Source organism: Euprymna scolopes, chromosome 6, assembly GCF_053919585.1.
Source record: "Euprymna scolopes isolate OS-2025 chromosome 6, ASM5391958v1, whole genome shotgun sequence".
NCBI lineage: Eukaryota > Metazoa > Mollusca > Cephalopoda > Sepiida > Sepiolidae > Euprymna > Euprymna scolopes.
In genome coordinates this window covers 145,157,621-145,177,864 of record NC_136487.1, presented here as the reverse complement: position 1 = coordinate 145,177,864, position 20,244 = coordinate 145,157,621, and the positions used below count along the sequence as shown (strand labels likewise).

Here is a 20,244-nt window from a genome sequence, read left to right as displayed (position 1 = left end):
CCAAAAGAAAGCGTTTTCTTCTCTATCAATATATCAGACTTTCCGAGAAAAGGGTGTTCACCTATCGAACGGAACCTTATTTAATCCACAATGCAAGCGATACTAAGACAGACGGAACGAGAACATATAACCTCGTCCAATAAATAAATGGTTACGCCAGAAATTCGGTGCAGATCCCCGTGTCTAACAGAAATACCTCGCAGTTCGACAAGAAAAACCTGAAAAAGATCAGAGGTTACATGAGAATAGTAGTTCGAATAATCCAAAAATACAAATGAACAGTAATTACGATGCATATGTAATAGAAACTATTTTCTTTTTCTGAATGCGATTATATAGTAACCGTTTGTTGATTGCACAGTAACCTTTGATCAACGTATGGTGCGATAATTTTTATGTCAGCTCTCACACGTTAGCTTATCAATGTGCACCTGAGTACCAACACTGTGCTGACGAATGAGCGAGGAATTAAAATCGTTTCAAGATTATGAATCGAGATAAAGTAATCGAACAAAACAATTACCAAATCACGTGCAAAAAATATAGACTAAATAAAAAATATATAGGCTTCGATTAATTTAGTTGCTGAGAATTGAAAAAGAATATTTCCTACGTTAGAGTAAATAATTACGAGGATCCTTCCAAAAGCAGAATTTCCATTTTATTTTACTCCAAAAGTTGAAGAGCTACGAAGACGAGAGTAAGGCAATAAAAACCACCGACCTTTTGTGCCCCAGAATTTTTTTCTACATAGTCACTGGCATTCACAACGCATTTTCCCCAGTGATCAACAATGGCGGAGCACGAGTGTCTGGATCTCGCTTTGCCATACGAGAGTCGTTCCAAAAGTAATACCTTAAACTCAAAATGTTGAAGGCTTACAAAGCCGGGGGGGGGTCGATACCATAAAAACAAATCACTCTTTCTACCCAAAAATTTATTTTTCTACATAGTCACCATCATTATCAATGGACGTTTGCCAGAAATTCAACGACGCATTCCTGCTCCTGGCATACATTCATGACAGGGAGTGTGTTTCTTAAGGTATCACACCGTCAATATCTAGGACCAAGAGATGAAACTTCAGCTCAATAATACATGAGTTCATTTATCATAACAATCCAGTTTGATTATCCTCTGATCAATTCGGGCGAATTAAAAAATAGGAGGCATTACTTTTGGAACGCCTTCCATGAGTTATTTTTTTAAATTGTTTTAAATGCCGGCAGGATAGAGCAAAAGTCAGCTCCCGCCAGGAGTTATACTGTCCTGCTACAAGAATAGCTATGAACTGACTTGTATTCAATATGATAATCAATATAATATTGGCTCTATAATGATAAATACGAAATCTGCATGAATTAAAGTACCACATTTAATTTTATTTTACGACCCGAAACGTCCGGCGGCCATATATATATATATATATATATATATATATATATATATAGTAGAAATGGTAATTAGTAAAAACTGAAGAAAGTGCTCAATACTGTTGTAGAGCAAATACGCGTTTTATTTTTTTATTACCGTATCTTTCTGTTAAGTTACATTATTGTTTCTGCTATCCGATCGTATCAGCCACACCAGAAACGAACTTCCCAGACCCTCCCCCACAAGGTCCTTAAATTCCAAAACTAAAACATTATCGACATACCAAGCAAACCCTCCCACCTTTCCCTCATTGTTCCCTTCCCCTTTTTTCCACTCTTCTCGCACCCCTCCCCTGACATCATTCACTCTTTTACCCCATCATAACGAACATTTCTGTAAAAGTCTGAGGAAGCTACAGACGGCAAAAAAAACGGCCGAGTAGCTTAAACAATAATGTAACTTAACAGAAAGATACGGTAATAAAAAATAAAACGTATATATATATATATATATATATATATATATATATATTTATATATATATATATATATATATACTAGCATGGGTACCCGGCGTTGCCTGGGTTGACATGAAGGTCCGTTTGAAACACACACCTGTATACTAATCACTTTCGTCATGGGTAACATGGATACCCCCACAACAAAAATAAAAGAACGGATGAAAATATGCAAATGTGTAATCGACCCCAAAAAGAAGTGGTACCCTCTCCACCAGATATTTCGGCAGAAGGGCTACAAAGAGAAGAAGCTATTCTCCGGATATTGAGCACTAGAAAGAAAACTACCCCCCTCAACAAAGAAAACATAATTAAAAATAAATCATTACAACTTTTGTTTCAATAAAATAGCAGCGAATGCCCATGTGATCGCAAAAAACAACTACCAAAAATTAATTCCAAAAACAGTTAAATGAAAGTTTCGTCATTTTATATTTCTAATGTTATCCCCGCCCTCCAAAAAATTGAATTTATCATATTTTGAGGTTCGTTTTGTTTATGAAATTGTTAGGTGAAAGTACAGAATTGTTTCATAAAAAATTAGATTTATCGTTATTTTATGTTTCAAATGTAATTCCCGCCCCTACCACAAAAAAATGTATTTATCATGTGTTGCCACCTCCCCGATCGCCAAACTTGAAAAAAATGCTAGAGATGACATGTCTCATTGAACGCTTTGTGGCCAAAAAGTGGGTGCTCATTTTACGTTAAATTTATATAGAAAAGTGATCCCTCTCGCTAAAATGTTAATTTTTTTAAATTTCTTCTTTCTTAATATTTATAAAGACTGCTTAAACGTATACGGCCCCCAAAAAGTAGGTTTTAAATTTTTTTAGGGGTTAAACGACCTTTTGTGTCCCAAAAGTAATACCTCCTATATATCTTAAATTCAAAATGTTGAAGGCTTACAAAGCCGGGGGGGGGGGGTCGATACCATAAAAACAAACCACTTTTTCTACCCAAGAATTTTTTTTTCAAGTTTTTCTTGGTTTCACGTCGTAAAAAGTGACCATTTTTAATTTAAGATATTGAATAAATTATAAAGAAAATCTATTTCGCAGGCACAGGCACACTTGCTATGGTATAATTATTATAATAAATCTTGGGCAACACCGATTACATTTTATAAACAAGAAAAGGAGCGGATAAAGTATGGGATGATGGATTTTGCTCACATGGAAAATTGGCTCTGTGTCTGACTAACTCTGCCCTCATAAGGATACAAATAAATGAGGACATTGGTTTTAATTATTTTTCTCTAACCCCATACCTGCACCCCCGGGCATCGGCGTTGAAAATAACGAAAAATGATGTATTCTGGAGCAGAAGTTTTTAAAAAAACAACCTATGAATTATATCGGCGTACTTATAATTTACATGAATAAAGAAAACGACTAAATACAGTGTAAGAAACGGATAAGCCAACAATAACAAATAAAAAGATTCCTTAAGAAGTAAGAATAAGCTAAAAAAAAAAAAGTACCTCCGAATTGAAAATAAAATAATAAAGAATTAAACAATCAGTTATTCGCCTTTAGTTTTCTGGTTTGAAAATTAAACGGTTTCATATTTCAGATAAAATAAGTTAAATCAAATATAAATTGAAATGAAAATAAAATAAATAATTAAATTTTTAACTATATTTTTAAATAATACAGTTGAAACGAGGCTATTATGTCGAATAAGTAATATCATCGAGCTGATTATTTAAATAGATTTAATTTAATATGATATGCGAATGACCGTAACTCAATCAATGTAGATGTTATATATAGAAATTATGCATAAAATATGATGTCTCCTTTGACAGAAGTATCCTATCAAACCTCTTTCTATATATATTTATGTATGCATATGTATTTGTTTAAAAATATTAACTACCAAACTCCCCTGTTAGTTTTTGGTCTACAGACATGAAACTTATTATATAGGGTATTTGAACCCATGTAAAACTTTATATATGGGTTTTAGCCGGAGAAAATCTGTGCAAAAGTGTGAATATTAAAGAAATGGATTTTGCGAAGTAAAGGTCGAACGACGGCATTACGAATATGCATGCGTAACGTAATAGCTATTTGTACATGTTTTAATTTTAACCTTGAAGAAAACATGTCTTCATAGCTCAGGCATTAACGTCAAATGAAAAAGAAAATCGTAAACTAAACGTTTTGGTTTTGATTCTTAGTGATGGAGCACGAATTATTTTTTATTTTCCGATTTAAATCATTACTATATATTGGGTCCAATATATGATAATAAATACGAAATCTGCATTCATAAAAATATCATATTAAAGTATATTTTACGATCGAGCAATGCCGGGCGGTCTGCTAGTATATACAGTTGGTGCAATAAGCATCCGATAGAAAGCAAAAAGTTGATTTAGTTTATTACATGAAAATAAAAACAATAACAGTGTCATTCTAATGTATTTTTGTATGAAAAATCTCGTATCAAATCTCGTATCAAAAATCTTATATAATTACGCATTTATTAGATAGTTACATAAATTTCATATCTAAGGTTTAAAAAGTACCCACTACAAAGAAAAAAATAGTATTAGTTTTTAGTAATATGGCCTTTACTCGCCACAACAACTTCCAAACGTTTGGGATACTTCCTTACCAGATTATTACAAATGTTAACTGGAATGTTATCCCACTCTTCTTGGCAGATTCGTTTAAGTTTTGTCAGATTCCTTGGATCTCTCTTTTGTAACATCAACTTCAACTTTCGCCACAGATTTTCAATTGGGTTGAGATCAGGTGATTTACTTGGCCATCCTATAACCTTTATTTCCTTCTCCCGAAACCACGCGGTAGTTGCCTTAGCCGTGTGCTTGGAATCGTCGTCCTGCTGGAATATCCAACCATTATGCAAATTCAAATCCTCTGCAGACTTCGAGATATTATCATCAAGCATAGCCCGATACATTTGAGAATTCATTTTCCCTTCTATGATGTGAAGTTTTCCAGGGCCATTATACTTCCACCTCCAAACTTCACTGTAGGGATATTTTTTGGTTAAACGCTGAGTTCTTCTGTCCCCAGACATGGCACAGTATTTCAACCAAATAACTAAATTTTCGTTTCGTCTGATCATGATATTTTACCCCCAAAACTTGAAGTTCTTTGTCAAATTTCAGACCATTCTTAATATGAATCGGCTTTAACAAAGAAGTTTTTCTTGGTTTCCGCGATTGGGACCCTTTCTATCGAAGCATTGTCTTAATTGTATTCTCGCATACACGAGTCATAGATGCTTCTAATATTTTCTGTGATTCAGAACGAGTTATTCGTGGATCCTTCTTCACTTCACAGAAAAAAAAAGTCGAACCATACGGTTAGGAATTTTGGAAGGACGCCCTAAACGTGGCAGATTTGATGGGTTATGCTAGGACTTCAGTCTACAGATCGCGTCACTGACTGTCGAAATTGAGAGATTTAACATTGTTGAAATTTTTCTATACCCTGAACCATCCATGTGTAGCTGAACAATTAATTTTCTTGTCTTTTCCGACAGTTCTCAGTGGAATTCATTTCTAAAAGTTACGTTTCTGGAAATTGTAGATTCAATCCTCAGTCGCAGCGACCCAAAATGCAATTGCGAATAACTAAGGAGTTATACGGAGTTATCGCTGACGAAATCAGAACATGATACCTACGTGGATTAAATAAAGGATTTCGTTTGAAATTCCGTGTAGATTCCCGACTTCAACCGAAAAATTCTCGAGTTCGACAAGATACTCCTGAAGAATGTTGGGGGTGAATCAACCGAAACATTGTAAAATTAACACTCAAGATAAGAACAGTAGCATGAAGAATCCAAATAATACGAATAATCAATTCTCATCTAAAAAAGTCAGAGCCGTAACTTATATGAATAAAACAATAGGTGTATGCATGTGTCTGTGTGTAAATATTTAACCGATAAACTTTAAAACTACTAATCACATAACACCGAAATTTACAATAAACAGTAATCATACACCAAGGATGGTTCGTAATGAGTAAAATCTTTGTTTGCATGGATGAATATGGCGGCAAGTTGAAAGGCAAAATTTCAGTTTACCAACATATTTTATTACTTTTGCGCATGCGCTTCCGCTAATTCATTCACATCTTGAATTAGGTTAATTTTAAATATTTCATATCTATCTGTCGATAGCGCAAACGGTATGGCACGCGGCTGGAGCGCTAAATGTTTTGGTTTCAATTGTAGCTGATGGCACCCAAGTCATTTTTTTAATTTACAGTATTACATATTAAGTACAATATAATATTCAATAGAAAATTGACTCTAAAATAATAAGCACAAAATCAACATGAATTAAAGTATATTTAAACGTATTTGACGACCATCAAAATCGGATGCCCCCCCGCTAGTACTATATATATAACTGAATTATTTATGAACATTTATTCTCGTGATCTGCCCAGCATTTTCAGAGATTACACTTTCTTACATCTTGACTGTCCGAAGTGACGCCGCTTCCAACGTCATGTTGAGTCGTCCATCCTCTCCGATGTCCAACTAACGACTCCTAGAATCTCTCCAAAACTAACGTGTCTCAGAACAACCTAATGTCCTCATCTAGTTATTTGTTTATCCAAACCCCAAAATAATGTTTATGCCTATTTTCAATTCTCACATTCCTTTTGCAATTCATACGTCAATCATCTTTTCCCCAATTTAATTGTTTATTCTTCAAATCATGATAAATTATCCAGCGACCATCCATCGCTCAAATCAATAATAATAATAATAATAATAATAATAATAATAATGTTTTGACCCTTGGCCCTGCTTGCCACAGTTAAAACAGATACTACGCTATGATCACAGCCTAAAGGGCCATAACATTACATATAGGAACTATAACAACCATAGTTCTTAGATTAGCATGTTTCAGTTAGAACAACTGTTGGGTCTCCATTCACAGCAGACGTCCATAGAATCGAAAATATTTTTAAGAACGAAAGCAATATACAAGAGAAGAAAGATATAACTGAAAAAATTCGCGGATTCCGACAGTATTTGAATAATTTAATACCTTGATTAAAAAAAAGTAGTAATAAAAAATGAACGCAATTTAAAATCTCCGCGTCGATATCGAGCACCGGATGCGCATAAAATATAATCTAAAAAAAAATCAACGACTATTATCCCACATTTAGCAGAGGAGTAAATTAACTATTTGTTAATTACTTTATGACCTGAAAAAAAAATCTAGGACACAAAGTTCAACTGAGATAATTTATAATTTTAAGATCAATTTCAAAGTCAACACACTTAAACTTGAGATTATAGTAAAACCAACTTCAAATTAACACTGGTGATTACCAAATAAGAATATCCCTGCTTCAAATTCCCCAAAAGGTTATGATAAAATTAAAATTTAAAAAAATGATCACATTTACAAAGTCAACGAAAGGTAGGTGTTCAATTAAAGAAAGCTCAACTTGACATTGAACTAACCCAATTTCAAAATAAACACCCATCAATTTCGAATTTGAGAAAAGTAAACTTCAAATTAAAACTGGTGTATTTTAAATTAAAAAGCTAAGCGTCAAAATTAAGGAAAAATATGCTAAACTTGAAATTTAAAAAGTTCAACATTTTAAATATTAAAATATGTAATAACAATAAAATCAACTTGAAATAACTTGAAATTTAAAAAAAAGATCAATTTAACGAATGGGAAATTAATCTTTTTTAGTAGAGCATAAACTTATGTAGGGATGTGTTGTTACGAATTATAAGCTCAATGAAGATTTATTACATCCCCAGAGCATATATAGCGGTGTGTTGCATTCCAAGTATTAAAATATAAAATCAGCCTTCTGTTTAGTTGTTATTATTTGTTATCATTTTTTATTTTCAAATTATTTTACTTATAGGCGAATGGCGAATTCAATTACTACAATACATAAGTGAAAATAGCTGTCTGTCTATCTCTGTGTGTCTGTATACATTTCCCTACTACATATCTCTGTCAATTTTCGGTCTAGAACCTCGAGATTTGGCATAAGTATTTAGATTTGGAAAAGTCTTATTAATCGGTTTTCGGCCAAAAACTTAGCTGTCAAGGGTCAAAGTTCAACGATTTGACCTTTTAAAACTCTACCAAACCCGTCAGTCAATTTTGGGTCTACAGATTTGAAATTTTAATTGTATATTACTTGGACATGAATTAAACATTTTAACTTGATGTGAGCCCCACTAGCTAAATGTTAAGGAGTCAAGGTTTAAAAAAATTGACCTCTGCGGTCTCTACCACATTTGAAATTTCTAACAAATTAAAAATATGAAATGAAAAATTGTCACACACACACACACACACACACATATATATATATGTATGTATGTATGCATATATACGTATATATATAAATACATATATACATATATATACATGTACATGCATATATATATATATATATATAACTACTTCATTTACTCACATAAATTAATATACGAAAGTATAAATTTATGCGTAAACTTTAAGTATTTACTTCAACAGTGCTCAATACGCAGGTAGTGCTAGTTAGTAAGTTATAAAATATATATGGCGATTAAGCTACACTGAATATTCCGCGTTTCATCCACTCTAGGATTCTTCAGGCTTCGAAGCCTAACAAATCCTAGAGTGGATGAAACGCGTAATATTCAGTGTAGCTTAATCGCCATATATATTTTATAACTTACTATATATATATATATATATATATATATATATATATATATATATATATATATATATCACATTTTTTTCATTTCATATTTTTAATTCTGTAACAGTTTTGGGGAGATATCTATTTTTCTCTGAAGAGTTGTTCAGTGACAGGACGATTATATTTTCTGTTATCCACTAGAACATTTGTACAACGCAACAAAATTTACCACAGAATATCGTTACATCAATGGTAAACATTGTATAGTTTGGACGTTTATACTTTTCACCACCTGCTTAACCTGGTTACGCTAGTGTACCTATTTACTATGCCTCCCCACGGGACAGAGTTAGACACCAGGGTCGTTTTTTAACGTGGAGAAAAGGTACAAAAATAAAAATTGCCTCCGTCGTGAAGGATTTCTCCTCCACCGAAAGGGAACAAGAAATAGATGTGCAGCATCTGAAGAACAGATGGTATTTATTTGCTCCCCCACCGAGCAAATTAGGCACAAGGCCAATTTTTAATGTGAGGAATGAAGGGAGGGGGAAGGGAAAAAGGGGACCAGCTCCTGAGAGGTGGGAAATGGGAGCTGGTTAAAGGTCAGGTATGTGGGGTTGCCCCCACATCTGGTCTTTGCTTGCAGTATCTGTTCCGGCAGATACTACACTTTGATCTTGTCCCGAAGGCTGTAACCAACAAATTGGTTTTTATTGTTTCTACAAAACGGTTATCTCTCTTTTTCCCTTGGAATCATTGGCTTCTAATATATAATTCGATTAGTCATGCTATAATAAATAATGTACACAGGTTATTAAGCGTACTTTGAAAATACTGTCGTTTCAAATGTCTGATTTATAAGAAATGATAATAAATAGCTCATAAAATATATTCTAACAAAAGAAAAATTATTCCAGGTGGTTATTTTTCTATTTTTCGCTTGGACGCCCCTCTTTGAAGGTAGATATTCTTATGTTAAAACTTATCTTCTGGCCTTTTTCGTGTAATTAACCGCGACGGGATAGATATGATGATGTCTTGTAACCCTATCCCTAGTAATTTTTGCCTTCTATAGTTATTATCATCTCACCACTTTTTGGCCAACTAATCCTCTGATTTGGGTAGGATTGAAATGATCACCTGGAACCTGGACTTTGATCCTCATCTTTATAGTTATGTTCTTTCACTACGTTTCGGCCTACTGATTCCCTGGCCTTCTTCTGGTGGTTTGCTGCGACAGAATAAGAATACCGAGTCTAGTAACTGTATCCCCATTAATTATTCTCGGTCAAAAATGATTACACAGATATTTACGATGTCTGTTTTTGTCTCAATATATATCCAACTGCTTGCCTAAGCTCCAATCTATGGTCCTCCTTTGCTAAACTTTCACCCAAACACTCGTCTAGCTACAACTACTTTCAAAAATTTCCCCCACTCTCTATCTGTTCCTAAATCTTAACTTGGATACAATGAGCAATGATACAATACATTACTTTTCTACCAAACTGGATATATTTTTCGTGTTTTTATTCAATGTAACATGTTTATTCAGCTGGAAAAACATACATTGTTTACCGATGTATTGGAAAATTCAAAATGGTCCCGACTCTCTTTTTAATACGGTAAGTTCGGGAAAAGGTGTTATAAATTATAAACTAGACAAAATACTATTAAAAAAAAAACACCGTCACCTATGTCACGGTAATATATATTGAGCGAATTTCTAACAGTATTTTGTCTAGTTTTATATTTATAGTACCTTTTCCCAAACTTACCGTGTTAAAGAGAGAGTCGGGCGCCATTTTGAATTTTCCAATACATCGGTAAACACAGTATGTTTTTCGAGGTGAATAAACATGTTACATTAAATAAAAACACTGAAAACATATCCAGTTAGGTAGAAATGTAACTTATCTTGCCTTTGATAACATTTATTTGTTATATATTTGTTTTTTGACAACTTTTTCGAATCTGTGTACAGTAATATAAACCCCAATTTTTTTATAATATTTTTCAGTCCGTTCTTTTAATAATAAATAAAACTTTTCACTGAGTATTTTCAAATATTTTAAAGTAAGCATTTTCCACGGCAGTGTCTTATTTTTTTTTACGATTGGTGAATTAGCAATATTTTAGCACGGGGCGTAATTCATTTCTTTGAAATATATTTAAAACTTCAATTTTTTTTTTATAACATTTTAACTGTAAATAATTTACATAACGAGTTTATTTTACTGTACATATAGATTCGAAAAGTTGTCAAAAAAACAAATATATAACAAGTAAATGTTATCAAAGGCAAGATAAGTTACAAACATGCCGACATTTTTCTTTTTAAAATATATTGATAAACATTGTATGATTTTCGAAGCGATTACACGTTTTAAAGTGAGTAAAACCACTAAAAACCTTCCCAGATAGGGAGAAGAGTAACTTATCTTGCCTTTGATAACATTTATTTGTGATATATTTGTTTTTTGATAACTTTTTCGAATCTGTGTGTACAGTAATACAAACCTAAAATTTAATTTAACTTGGAAATATTTAAAATACACGTGCGTACACTGCACAAACATCCTTATTATTATCATAATAATAATAATAGCAGCAATAATAAAAAAAAAAACTGCTGTAGATGACATCGACTGGCGCCACACCACACCAACTCGTTGTGAAGGGTCAGGGAGGATGGAAAGATCGAGGTGAGAGAGTACTGACCAAATCTCCACTGGAAGTGTGCAGTTCAAATCTGGTACCTAGGGGAGGCATTTTTTCACCCAAACCCCAGGAAACACTAATAGCCAATACCGACAAGAAATCAGTGACAACGGCTGTTGCGATAACATACAATCATCTGCACAAGTGGTCAAAAGGTGGAGAACACTGGAAATCTGGGGAGACTTATTGTCACTTGGTGTCCAGGGAACACCACAGGTTACTGCCAGTGAGCAATCACTAAGGATGGCTTGTGAGACAACTAATACGCTACACATTTTGATGAAAAACATGGGGAAAAAATGGACATAGAAGAACAGAAAACCAAAACTTTAAATATAATTTCTCTATTTAAAGTAATAGTTATTAAAATATTTCAACATATAATCTTGTGGAGAAAATCCAGCCTCCCAATAAGGGTCACTCTGGATAGGAACAAAAATAATCTCAGTCATGAAAGATGTCTCCTCCACCGACCGAAGACAGAAAAGGTAAAGTGTAGCATCAAAACAGATACTACACTGATCCTGTTCCGAAGGCCAAAAAGTATTTGTTTAATGTTTCTTTAATTGTTTGTTCCCTGAATTCATAATTCAGTTTTATCAGTATTAAATTGTATATTGCTTTAAAATTACTTAATTTTACATAGATAATATTTATATTTTATATTGAATAAAGTTCAGTTTAAGTAGTAATCCAACTGTGTTCCTTTTTCTTTAAAAAAAAATGTTTTATTGCTCTTTTTCAAATGGCTCTCCCTTAGTACTGACAGTCTGACAAATCTTACCTACATTGCCTGCAGACATTTTTCAGTTAACAGACCTTCTTCTTACTCTCGGTGGCCGTGGTATTACTGCTCACCTAAGAACGACTTCAGACGAATGGACGATCGAAGTATCCCAAAAGATATTCTATACGAGCTCTTAACCAGCTTCAGACCAGTAGCACGATACATAATACGCTATAAAGTTGTCTGCAAGCGAGACATGAGACAGTCGGCATCGGTTCATCATCTTGGCTGGTTGGGATTGAAGATCGTTGCTGCTGGAGTAGTGCAGAAGTGTGAGAAGAGTAGAGATCAACAGTAGAAGAGAAGATAGCACAGACGACAGGGGGCGAATACAACAACGCTCTCAAAACCAGACATCACCTAAATCTGTGGCAACCACAACAGAGCCTGTCGATCTAGGAAAGGCTTGCACAGTCACAGCAGACGCTGTACTTCGCCAACATAGTAATATGAGAGGCAGAACTCCATTATCTTCTCGAACCGACGGATACGTACAACAGCTTATGATCGTAGTTAAACAGTAGTCATTTTTCATTTCCATAAAAGGCTTATTTATATATAGTTTCCACAGTTGAGTAAAAATTATGACGAGTAATTTTTAACAATAGACGCAAAAGAGAAGAATAGCCCGAGGTCTTTCTTTCAGGTCGGCATTTGTAAACTTTAAAAAAGATCAAGCGAAAAAATAAAGAAACAAGTATTAATTCTTCACGGAATTATCTGTTTATCATTGAAAAGGAAAAACAAACAAACAAACAAACAAACAAACAAAAAAACAGTGATAAGTTGAAACGAAACAACATCGAATCTTTTGGCAGCAATGTAACTCTTGATTTCCTCATTTTATCCTTGAGTCCTTGCACTCTATATTTCTAACAAAGAGGGAAAAATTGCCGTTTTCTAGATCAGAATCTATTTCATCTAACACCTATTATTTGTAAGTTTTTAACTTTGAACTGCTTTTTTTAGCTCCTTACATAAAGTATATTTATGCAATGTCTGGAGCTATTTCCAAAAAACAACCCCCCCCCCAAAAAAAATACAAGTGTAGCATGCATGGTCTCTCGTAAGTGCACAGTGAACGAGGCATAAAAATTACTAAGTTCAGCATTTGCCCCCTCTCCATTTAGCCCCCAAAGTCGCTAGAGGACGTCAAATCCTGGAGAAAATAATCAAAGCTGCAGTTTTACGCCTTAACATATGTAAATCTGAATTCTACACCATGCAATAAAAAAGAGAAATGACTAAGTCCATCATTTTCCACCCCCCATTTAGCCCCAAAGGTCCCCAAGGTCTTAACATATTTTAATTTGAGTTCAGCACCATGCAAAACTGCGAAATAGTCATGCACAGAAAATTTTGGACAAATATGGTAAAATAGTCTCCAGTATGAAATGCTTTATTAGCCCTAAAAGAGCCCCTGGGGCGCACCCAAGAGTTATCGCGAAGTATAGACAAACAAAATTGTATAGAAATCAGTTAGTTACAATTTTTCAGAAAGTTTTATAAAAATCCAATGCATCAATTTTTTTAATAAACAAAAAAGTGTCAATTTTATCCATCTTAACCCGAAAGATATACCAGGGGGGGGGGTCGGAGTTTTCCAGGAAAATCCGTTCTGTTACTTTTTTACTTATATCATGTTTAATGTTTGTGCAAAATTTCAAAAAAAAAAAAAATATATCCAAGGCGTAGTTATTGAGACAAGTACAGACAGACGAACGGACGGAGGGACAAGGGAGAATTTACAGGCCCACCTTTGTTTTGTCGGGGGATCAAAATAAATAAATACATAAATAAAATAACTGACCTTTCACATGGTTCAGTAGATGGACGTGATATTTGAATTATAAAAGAATTTTTATCGTTATATATCAATATATCCTTTGTATTGTTTCGATTCTTCGGACTGCTCTTATTTTTACAATATTTCGGTTAGGTAAAGCTCCGCCCTTCTTCAGGCGTATCGTATGAAAGTCAGAATCTTCACAGGGTTCTAATATGTTTCTTGTAGAATGTATTTATGTTTGTTTAGTTTTATTTGTATTTATTAACATTTTGGACTTCAAAGCTTTGAAAATTATAACAGTAGTTAATATCCCCCCAAAGCTAGAGATTGACGACATTTTTTATGCACAAGGAATATAAACCAGGTTACCCATACATCCTGTAATCACAGTTACCGAATCTTTCTTGCCATGGTGTTGGTTTGGAGAGAAAAAATAGTAATTAACAGAAAGTCCGCATGTTATTCCTCTGCAGCAGTTTTTACATCCTTCTCTTCCGGCATAAAAAAAACACTGCAGAGAGACAACATAGGACTTTATTTTAATAACTGATTTTCTTCTCCAGCTGAAACACCATGGCAAAAAAGAAAAAAAGAAAGAAAATGTACAACATTCTGAAGATGATATCTTACTTCGAAATATATTAATATTAAACAAATAAATATTGTTTATCCTTCATAATATTGCATTGCGATTTAGCTTTCAAACGTATCTAATACATTCATTTTAATATTTTATTAACGCTTCTATCAGGGAACCTATAATCTTTACTGAATATCACGTAGCCAATTCTCTTGCGGAATATAAAAAAGAAAGAAAAAACATTGCAGAGGAACAACATACGGACTTTTTTAAATAATGAATTTACTTCTTCACCTTAACACCATAGTAAGAAAGAAAAAAGAAAGAAAATGTGCAAAATTCTGAAGATGGCGTCTTACTTCAAAACATATTAATTTTAAACAAATAAATATTGTTTATCATCATAATATTGCGTTGTGATTTGACTTTCAAACGTATCTAATACATACATATTCATTTTAATATATATTAATATATTCATATATTCATTTTAATATATATATATATATATATATATATATATATATATATATATATATATGGTACTATCCAAGGCTATAATTTTTTAATGTGTTTTTGTTTATTAGTTTGCGTAGGCTATTCAAGTTGAGATCGAAATTAGACCGTTTTGCGACCACCGCAACGGTTTCCAATTCCCAACTAGGAGTTTTGAGGCACGCATCCCGTTGTATTTTGGGTCCCGATACTAACTGATTTTTAATGCTTCCCTCCTCTAACCGAGAGGGAAAGAGACTGATAATAAGAGGGAAAGATAAACAGAGGGAGAGAGGGGGGTAGAAAGAAAAAGAAACATTGATACAAACAAAAAACAAAGAGACTGAAATGTTATTTTGCTGTTCACATCCGGGCATCAGCAAAGAAAGTTTTACTTTTTACACCAGTATACCTCGATTGCACTGAGATTTTATAAATATCTGTCAATTTCCAAGATGAATGGGCACTTACATTTCGAGATGAAAAGAGCACCGATTTGATTTTATGTGTCTTTCATCCCCCGCCCGATTACAAGAAAATAGGAATAAAAGGCTTAACATGTGGGGAGTTCAAGAGTTTCTCCATAAAGGGCTCTTGTACCACAGGCTTGTTGTGATAAACAAAAAACGTAAATAAGTTATACTTACTGGCATATTTTGGTGGATCGTTCGATTCCTGTTCACCCGGTTTTTTAACGTCACCAAATTTTGCCAGAACTCCAAAAAGGATAATAAAGGCGACTTGCACAGTCATAATGCACAAGCTCATTTTCCCGCGAAACCACGCCATCTTGATTAAGAATTGTCAGACCGACGCTTTTCACCGTCAAACCGAAAATCCTCACCCAGAATTCCCGTTTTGAAAGGCAAAAGGTTGTGACTGTAGTCGAACTCTCCTGAAAAAGAAAATAAAGATGTTTAATGATAAGATAGCATCACATAAGTTTTATTCGTATTTTGAAGGGGTGCGAGGTCGGACAAATAAACACCGTCGAGGACTGTAGAAGTGTCACCGTTGAGAAAATTATGAGTAATGACTTGAGGCGTTTTGTGGTCAAACTTACCAATAAATGAAAGAAAAAAATATATATAAAATAAAATAAATCACCAAATGTCAGCAAAGAAAAAACTCGCATATACATCATTTGAATAAAAACATAATAATCCACACGCAGCTTTTCAGTATGTTCACGTATTATTACAGCTTTAATGTTGTCTCCCAACGTCGCCTACATACAATTTGTTAATACAGGGTGAAAGGTAAATTTGTCGCCCTAAAGAAAACAACACTACAGCTTTATTTTAAACCTTTTATTGAAACATCAATTAAGGTAACTTGATTATGTAGTAGAGCTGATATCTATTCAATGTAGCCGCTTTCAGTACGAGATGTTTTATCTGGCTTATTCATGAATAAGCCAAAGCAATATCTTGCCTAATGACGATTGATAAAGTCAGAAGTTCTCGCAAAAGACTGCATAAAACAATTCGACGGGAATATACGGTCGGTTATCTGCAATATATATATTTTTTTTTGGGGGGGGGTTCAATATGCAGTATATAGTGCATCACAAAAGTGAGTACAGCCCTCATATTTCTGCAGATACTTAAATATATCTCTGCATGGGAAAACACTGAAAAAATGATTTTTTGACACAATGAAAAGTAGTCTGTGTGCAGCTTATATAACAGACTTAATTTAAGTAAAATAACTAAAACTGTAACCATTAAAAGCTAAACCTCTTCCAACAGAAGCGAGTACACCCAGAGAAAACTGTACAGCAAAATGTCCAAATTGAGTACTGCTTGTCATTTTCCCACAAAAATATCATGTGACTCATTACTGCTACTAGACTCATGAGTACATAGAGAGCAAGTATGTTCAAATTTATAGTGCAGTTCACACACACACACACTCACTCACTCACACGCACACACACACACACACACTCTCTCTGTCTCTTTTTCTCTCTCTCTCATACTGGTCACTGACAGTTCCAGCATGACACTACATGGCTAACAACTTTCTAAGGATCTTAAAAAGCGTATTGTTGCGCTACATGAAGATGACCTAGGCACCAAGATTATCAACACTGAGCTCAGAAAAGTGGCTAAGATCACCCAGCGTTTTAAAAGAGAGGGTCCACTCAGAACAAGTCTCGGCCTGAGCGCACATGCTGAGCGTCACAAACAAATGTTTTCTTGAAAGATCGGCGTAAGACTGCATTGCTGCAGAGATTGAAGAGGTGGAATATCAACCTGTTAGTGCTCAGACTATACACCGCACTTAACATCAAATTTGGTGTGCATAGTGGTCACCTCAGGAGGAAGCTTCTTATGAAGATGATACACAAGAAAGCCCCCAAACAGTTTTCTAAAGCCATGCCAACAAGCGTATAGATTACTGGAACCTTGTCTTATGGTCTGATGAGATAGAGATTAATTTGTTTGGTTTCGATGGCTTCAAGCATGTGTGGCAGCACTAAGGTGAGGAGTACAAAGATACATGTGCAATGGCCACTGCAGGAGAGCACGATCCAATCCCTTCCAAACCTGGGTCGCAATCCAGTATTCCAGCATGACATTAACCCGCAACAACCTCCAAGACGACCACTGATTTACTCAAGAGACTGAGGGGGAAAGGTGATGAACTGGCTAAGCATATATGCAGACTTGAACCCAATAGAACATCTTTTGGGGATCTCCAAGCAGAAGGTAGCGGTGAGCAAAGTCTCAAATATGCGCAACGTCGTCATGGGGGAATAGAAGAGCATTCCAATAGCAACCTCTAGAGCTCTGATAAACTCCATGCCCAGGAGAGTAAATGAAGTTCCAGATAATAATGGTGGCTACACAAAATATTAACAGTTGACATGATGTATGTTAATATTGACAACTTTTAATTTTAATGGTTATATGCTGAGTTATTTTGAAGGATAAAATAAATTAACCCTATTACATTAGCTGCACACAGACTACTTTTTATTGAGTCAAAGTGTCATTTTATCAGCGTTCTCCCATGAAGAGATATACTTAAATATCTGCAAAAATGTGAGAGGTGTACTCACTTTTGTGCTATATATATATATATATATATATATATATATATATATATATATATATATATTGTCATCCACATAAGTACTGTTTCGTTGTATCACAACTCATCAGTGCAGCTAGAAATACAGCCGTGGATCGAACCTATAACTGCCGCATTGGTAGTCGGCAGCCTTCACTATCGGACCACGAATCAGTGCCGTAAATATTTCTCTTCGAGTGTGTATTAAATCCACACCCACCCGTCGCAACAGTGCTCTAACCATCAGCTTGTTTACAAACAAATTAATGGTGGGCTTCGCTTAAATACGCGTCAGGTGAAGCTATATTTACAAAGATATATGTAATGTTTTAAAATATATGGATAGATTCTTTATACTGAGACGTATCCAGATATAGGAAGCTGAACATATGCTGATGGAGTATAAACATAGAATGAAAGATAACATAAATATAGGCATATATAAATTTATTTGTCAGTTCAGTAAGAGAAGATGAGTTATTAACGCCCTTTATACTTAGGCATTTCGAAGCCTTATGCTTCTCATCAGAACAGGAGAGGCGAGTAAGGTTACAGATATAGGAAATGTGACATCTAGCTTAGGCTACATTTCGAGTAAAATGCAAAATATAATAAACATGTAAACAAACATAAAATGATATAAAAATATAAATAAGACCGAAAATAAACATCCAAAATTGAAATATACACATTGAATGCAGATGGATGTTGTATAGGATATAAGGTAGAAGGAAGAAAGAAACCGAAGAATAGAGAGATGAAGACGCCGTTGTATAAGTAGGAGTTATTTTCAGGCTAGAACGGTGCGGAATAGTTCGCTAAGATGGGGTCCATTCTTAAAGAGGCCTGCATTCGTGTATTTTTTAGAGAAGGGGAGTATAGAAGATTGAGAAGCATGTAAAAGCAGAAATAAAGAGAGGTATCTATAAAGATGATGTAGAATGGTGGCCGGGGGAGTAGGGAAAAGAGAAAAAGTTGACGTGTAATAAATAATCTATGTATCTATAAAAGTGAACGTGTCTGTGTGTGTATCTGTGTGTCTGTGTGTGTGTGTGTGTACATTTCCCTTCGCAATAACTCTGTCAATTTTCAGTCTAAAGACTCGAAATTTGATATACAGGGAACTGAGGTTTGGGAAAATCTTTGTAATCCGTTTTCGGATAGAAATTTGGCTGTTAAGGGGTCAAAGTTCAACAATTTGACCATTGAGAAGTCTACCAAACTCCTCCGACAATTTTGGGTCTAAGCACTTGAAATTTTAGATATAGGTTCCTTGGACACGGATCTAACTTAATAACTTGATTTGAGCCCAAAACAATAAATTTTAAAGGGTCATAGTAGGGGTCAAAGTTTTAAAAAATTAACCACTTTTTTTTTTTTTTGCTCAACATACACCTCCAAACACCCGGGCGACGCCGGACTGAAATGCTAGTAAAGAATAAAACAAAAAAAAACATAATAAAAAAATAATGGTGATAATAATAACATAAAAATAAAAAGCGTAGAAACCTTTATGGTCGCAATTGATTACATAAGCTTATATAATGAGTAGGGCTAGGACAACAGCATGTTCTTTTCATTGTTTTTATTCTCGAGATATCTTATATGCGTTTATATAAAGTGATGATGTTGTTCTCGGTTGACTAACTGTGCCTGTGTCAGATATATACTTGAGAGTCAAAACATTTTCTGTTGTCATAGCCCTAATAATTAGTTCAATAAATGCAGATCCTTAGAGAAATGAAGGGTGAGATTTTGTTCAAGCAGGTGTCTAAAGCACTGGAAAGATAATATCCATTTATAAGTTAAGAGTCAACTGTATATACAGCATAATCACGTTGACACACCGGTTCCAATGAGATCAAAAAAGTTAACGTTGAACCTGGACAGTACTAGATGGGTGAACAATTTGGGAATACCAGGCGCTGTATGTCGGAGGACGTCGACACCTTCCTGCAGGAATTGCAAAAACCTAACGTTGTCATTTTCTCCTAATGGAAATATACATGCGACTGGGGACCGCTTATGGATTTCATACTACCATGGAACTTCCTCCTTTGGAGGAAGCCGGTTAAACTCGTATAGAGTTAGCGCCGTTTCCATTTTTTTTTCTCAACTGTATGTTAATAAAGATGTTGAGATTAAATGATTCATGAAGTTATAAATCCAGAATTTAGTTCCAGAGTCGAGTTAAAATATCGTGTTCAACAGCCAAAGAAGAGTAAAATA

At 34.4% G+C, this 20,244-nt stretch overlaps 1 protein-coding gene across 2 annotated transcripts in view; it reads right to left on the bottom strand.

Annotated features, from left to right (window-relative positions):
* The window catches only part of LOC145278027 (ammonium transporter Rh type A-like), a 70,970-nt gene that overhangs the window by 32,793 nt on the left and 17,933 nt on the right, over positions 1-20,244 (bottom strand). For both annotated transcript variants that reach the window (XM_080130238.1, XM_080130237.1), the window contains exon 2: positions 15,585-15,832. In XM_080130238.1, coding sequence (XP_079986364.1) covers positions 15,585-15,726 — 142 coding nt within the window. In that variant the 5' untranslated portion in view covers positions 15,727-15,832. The remainder of the gene's footprint in view (positions 1-15,584; positions 15,833-20,244) is intronic.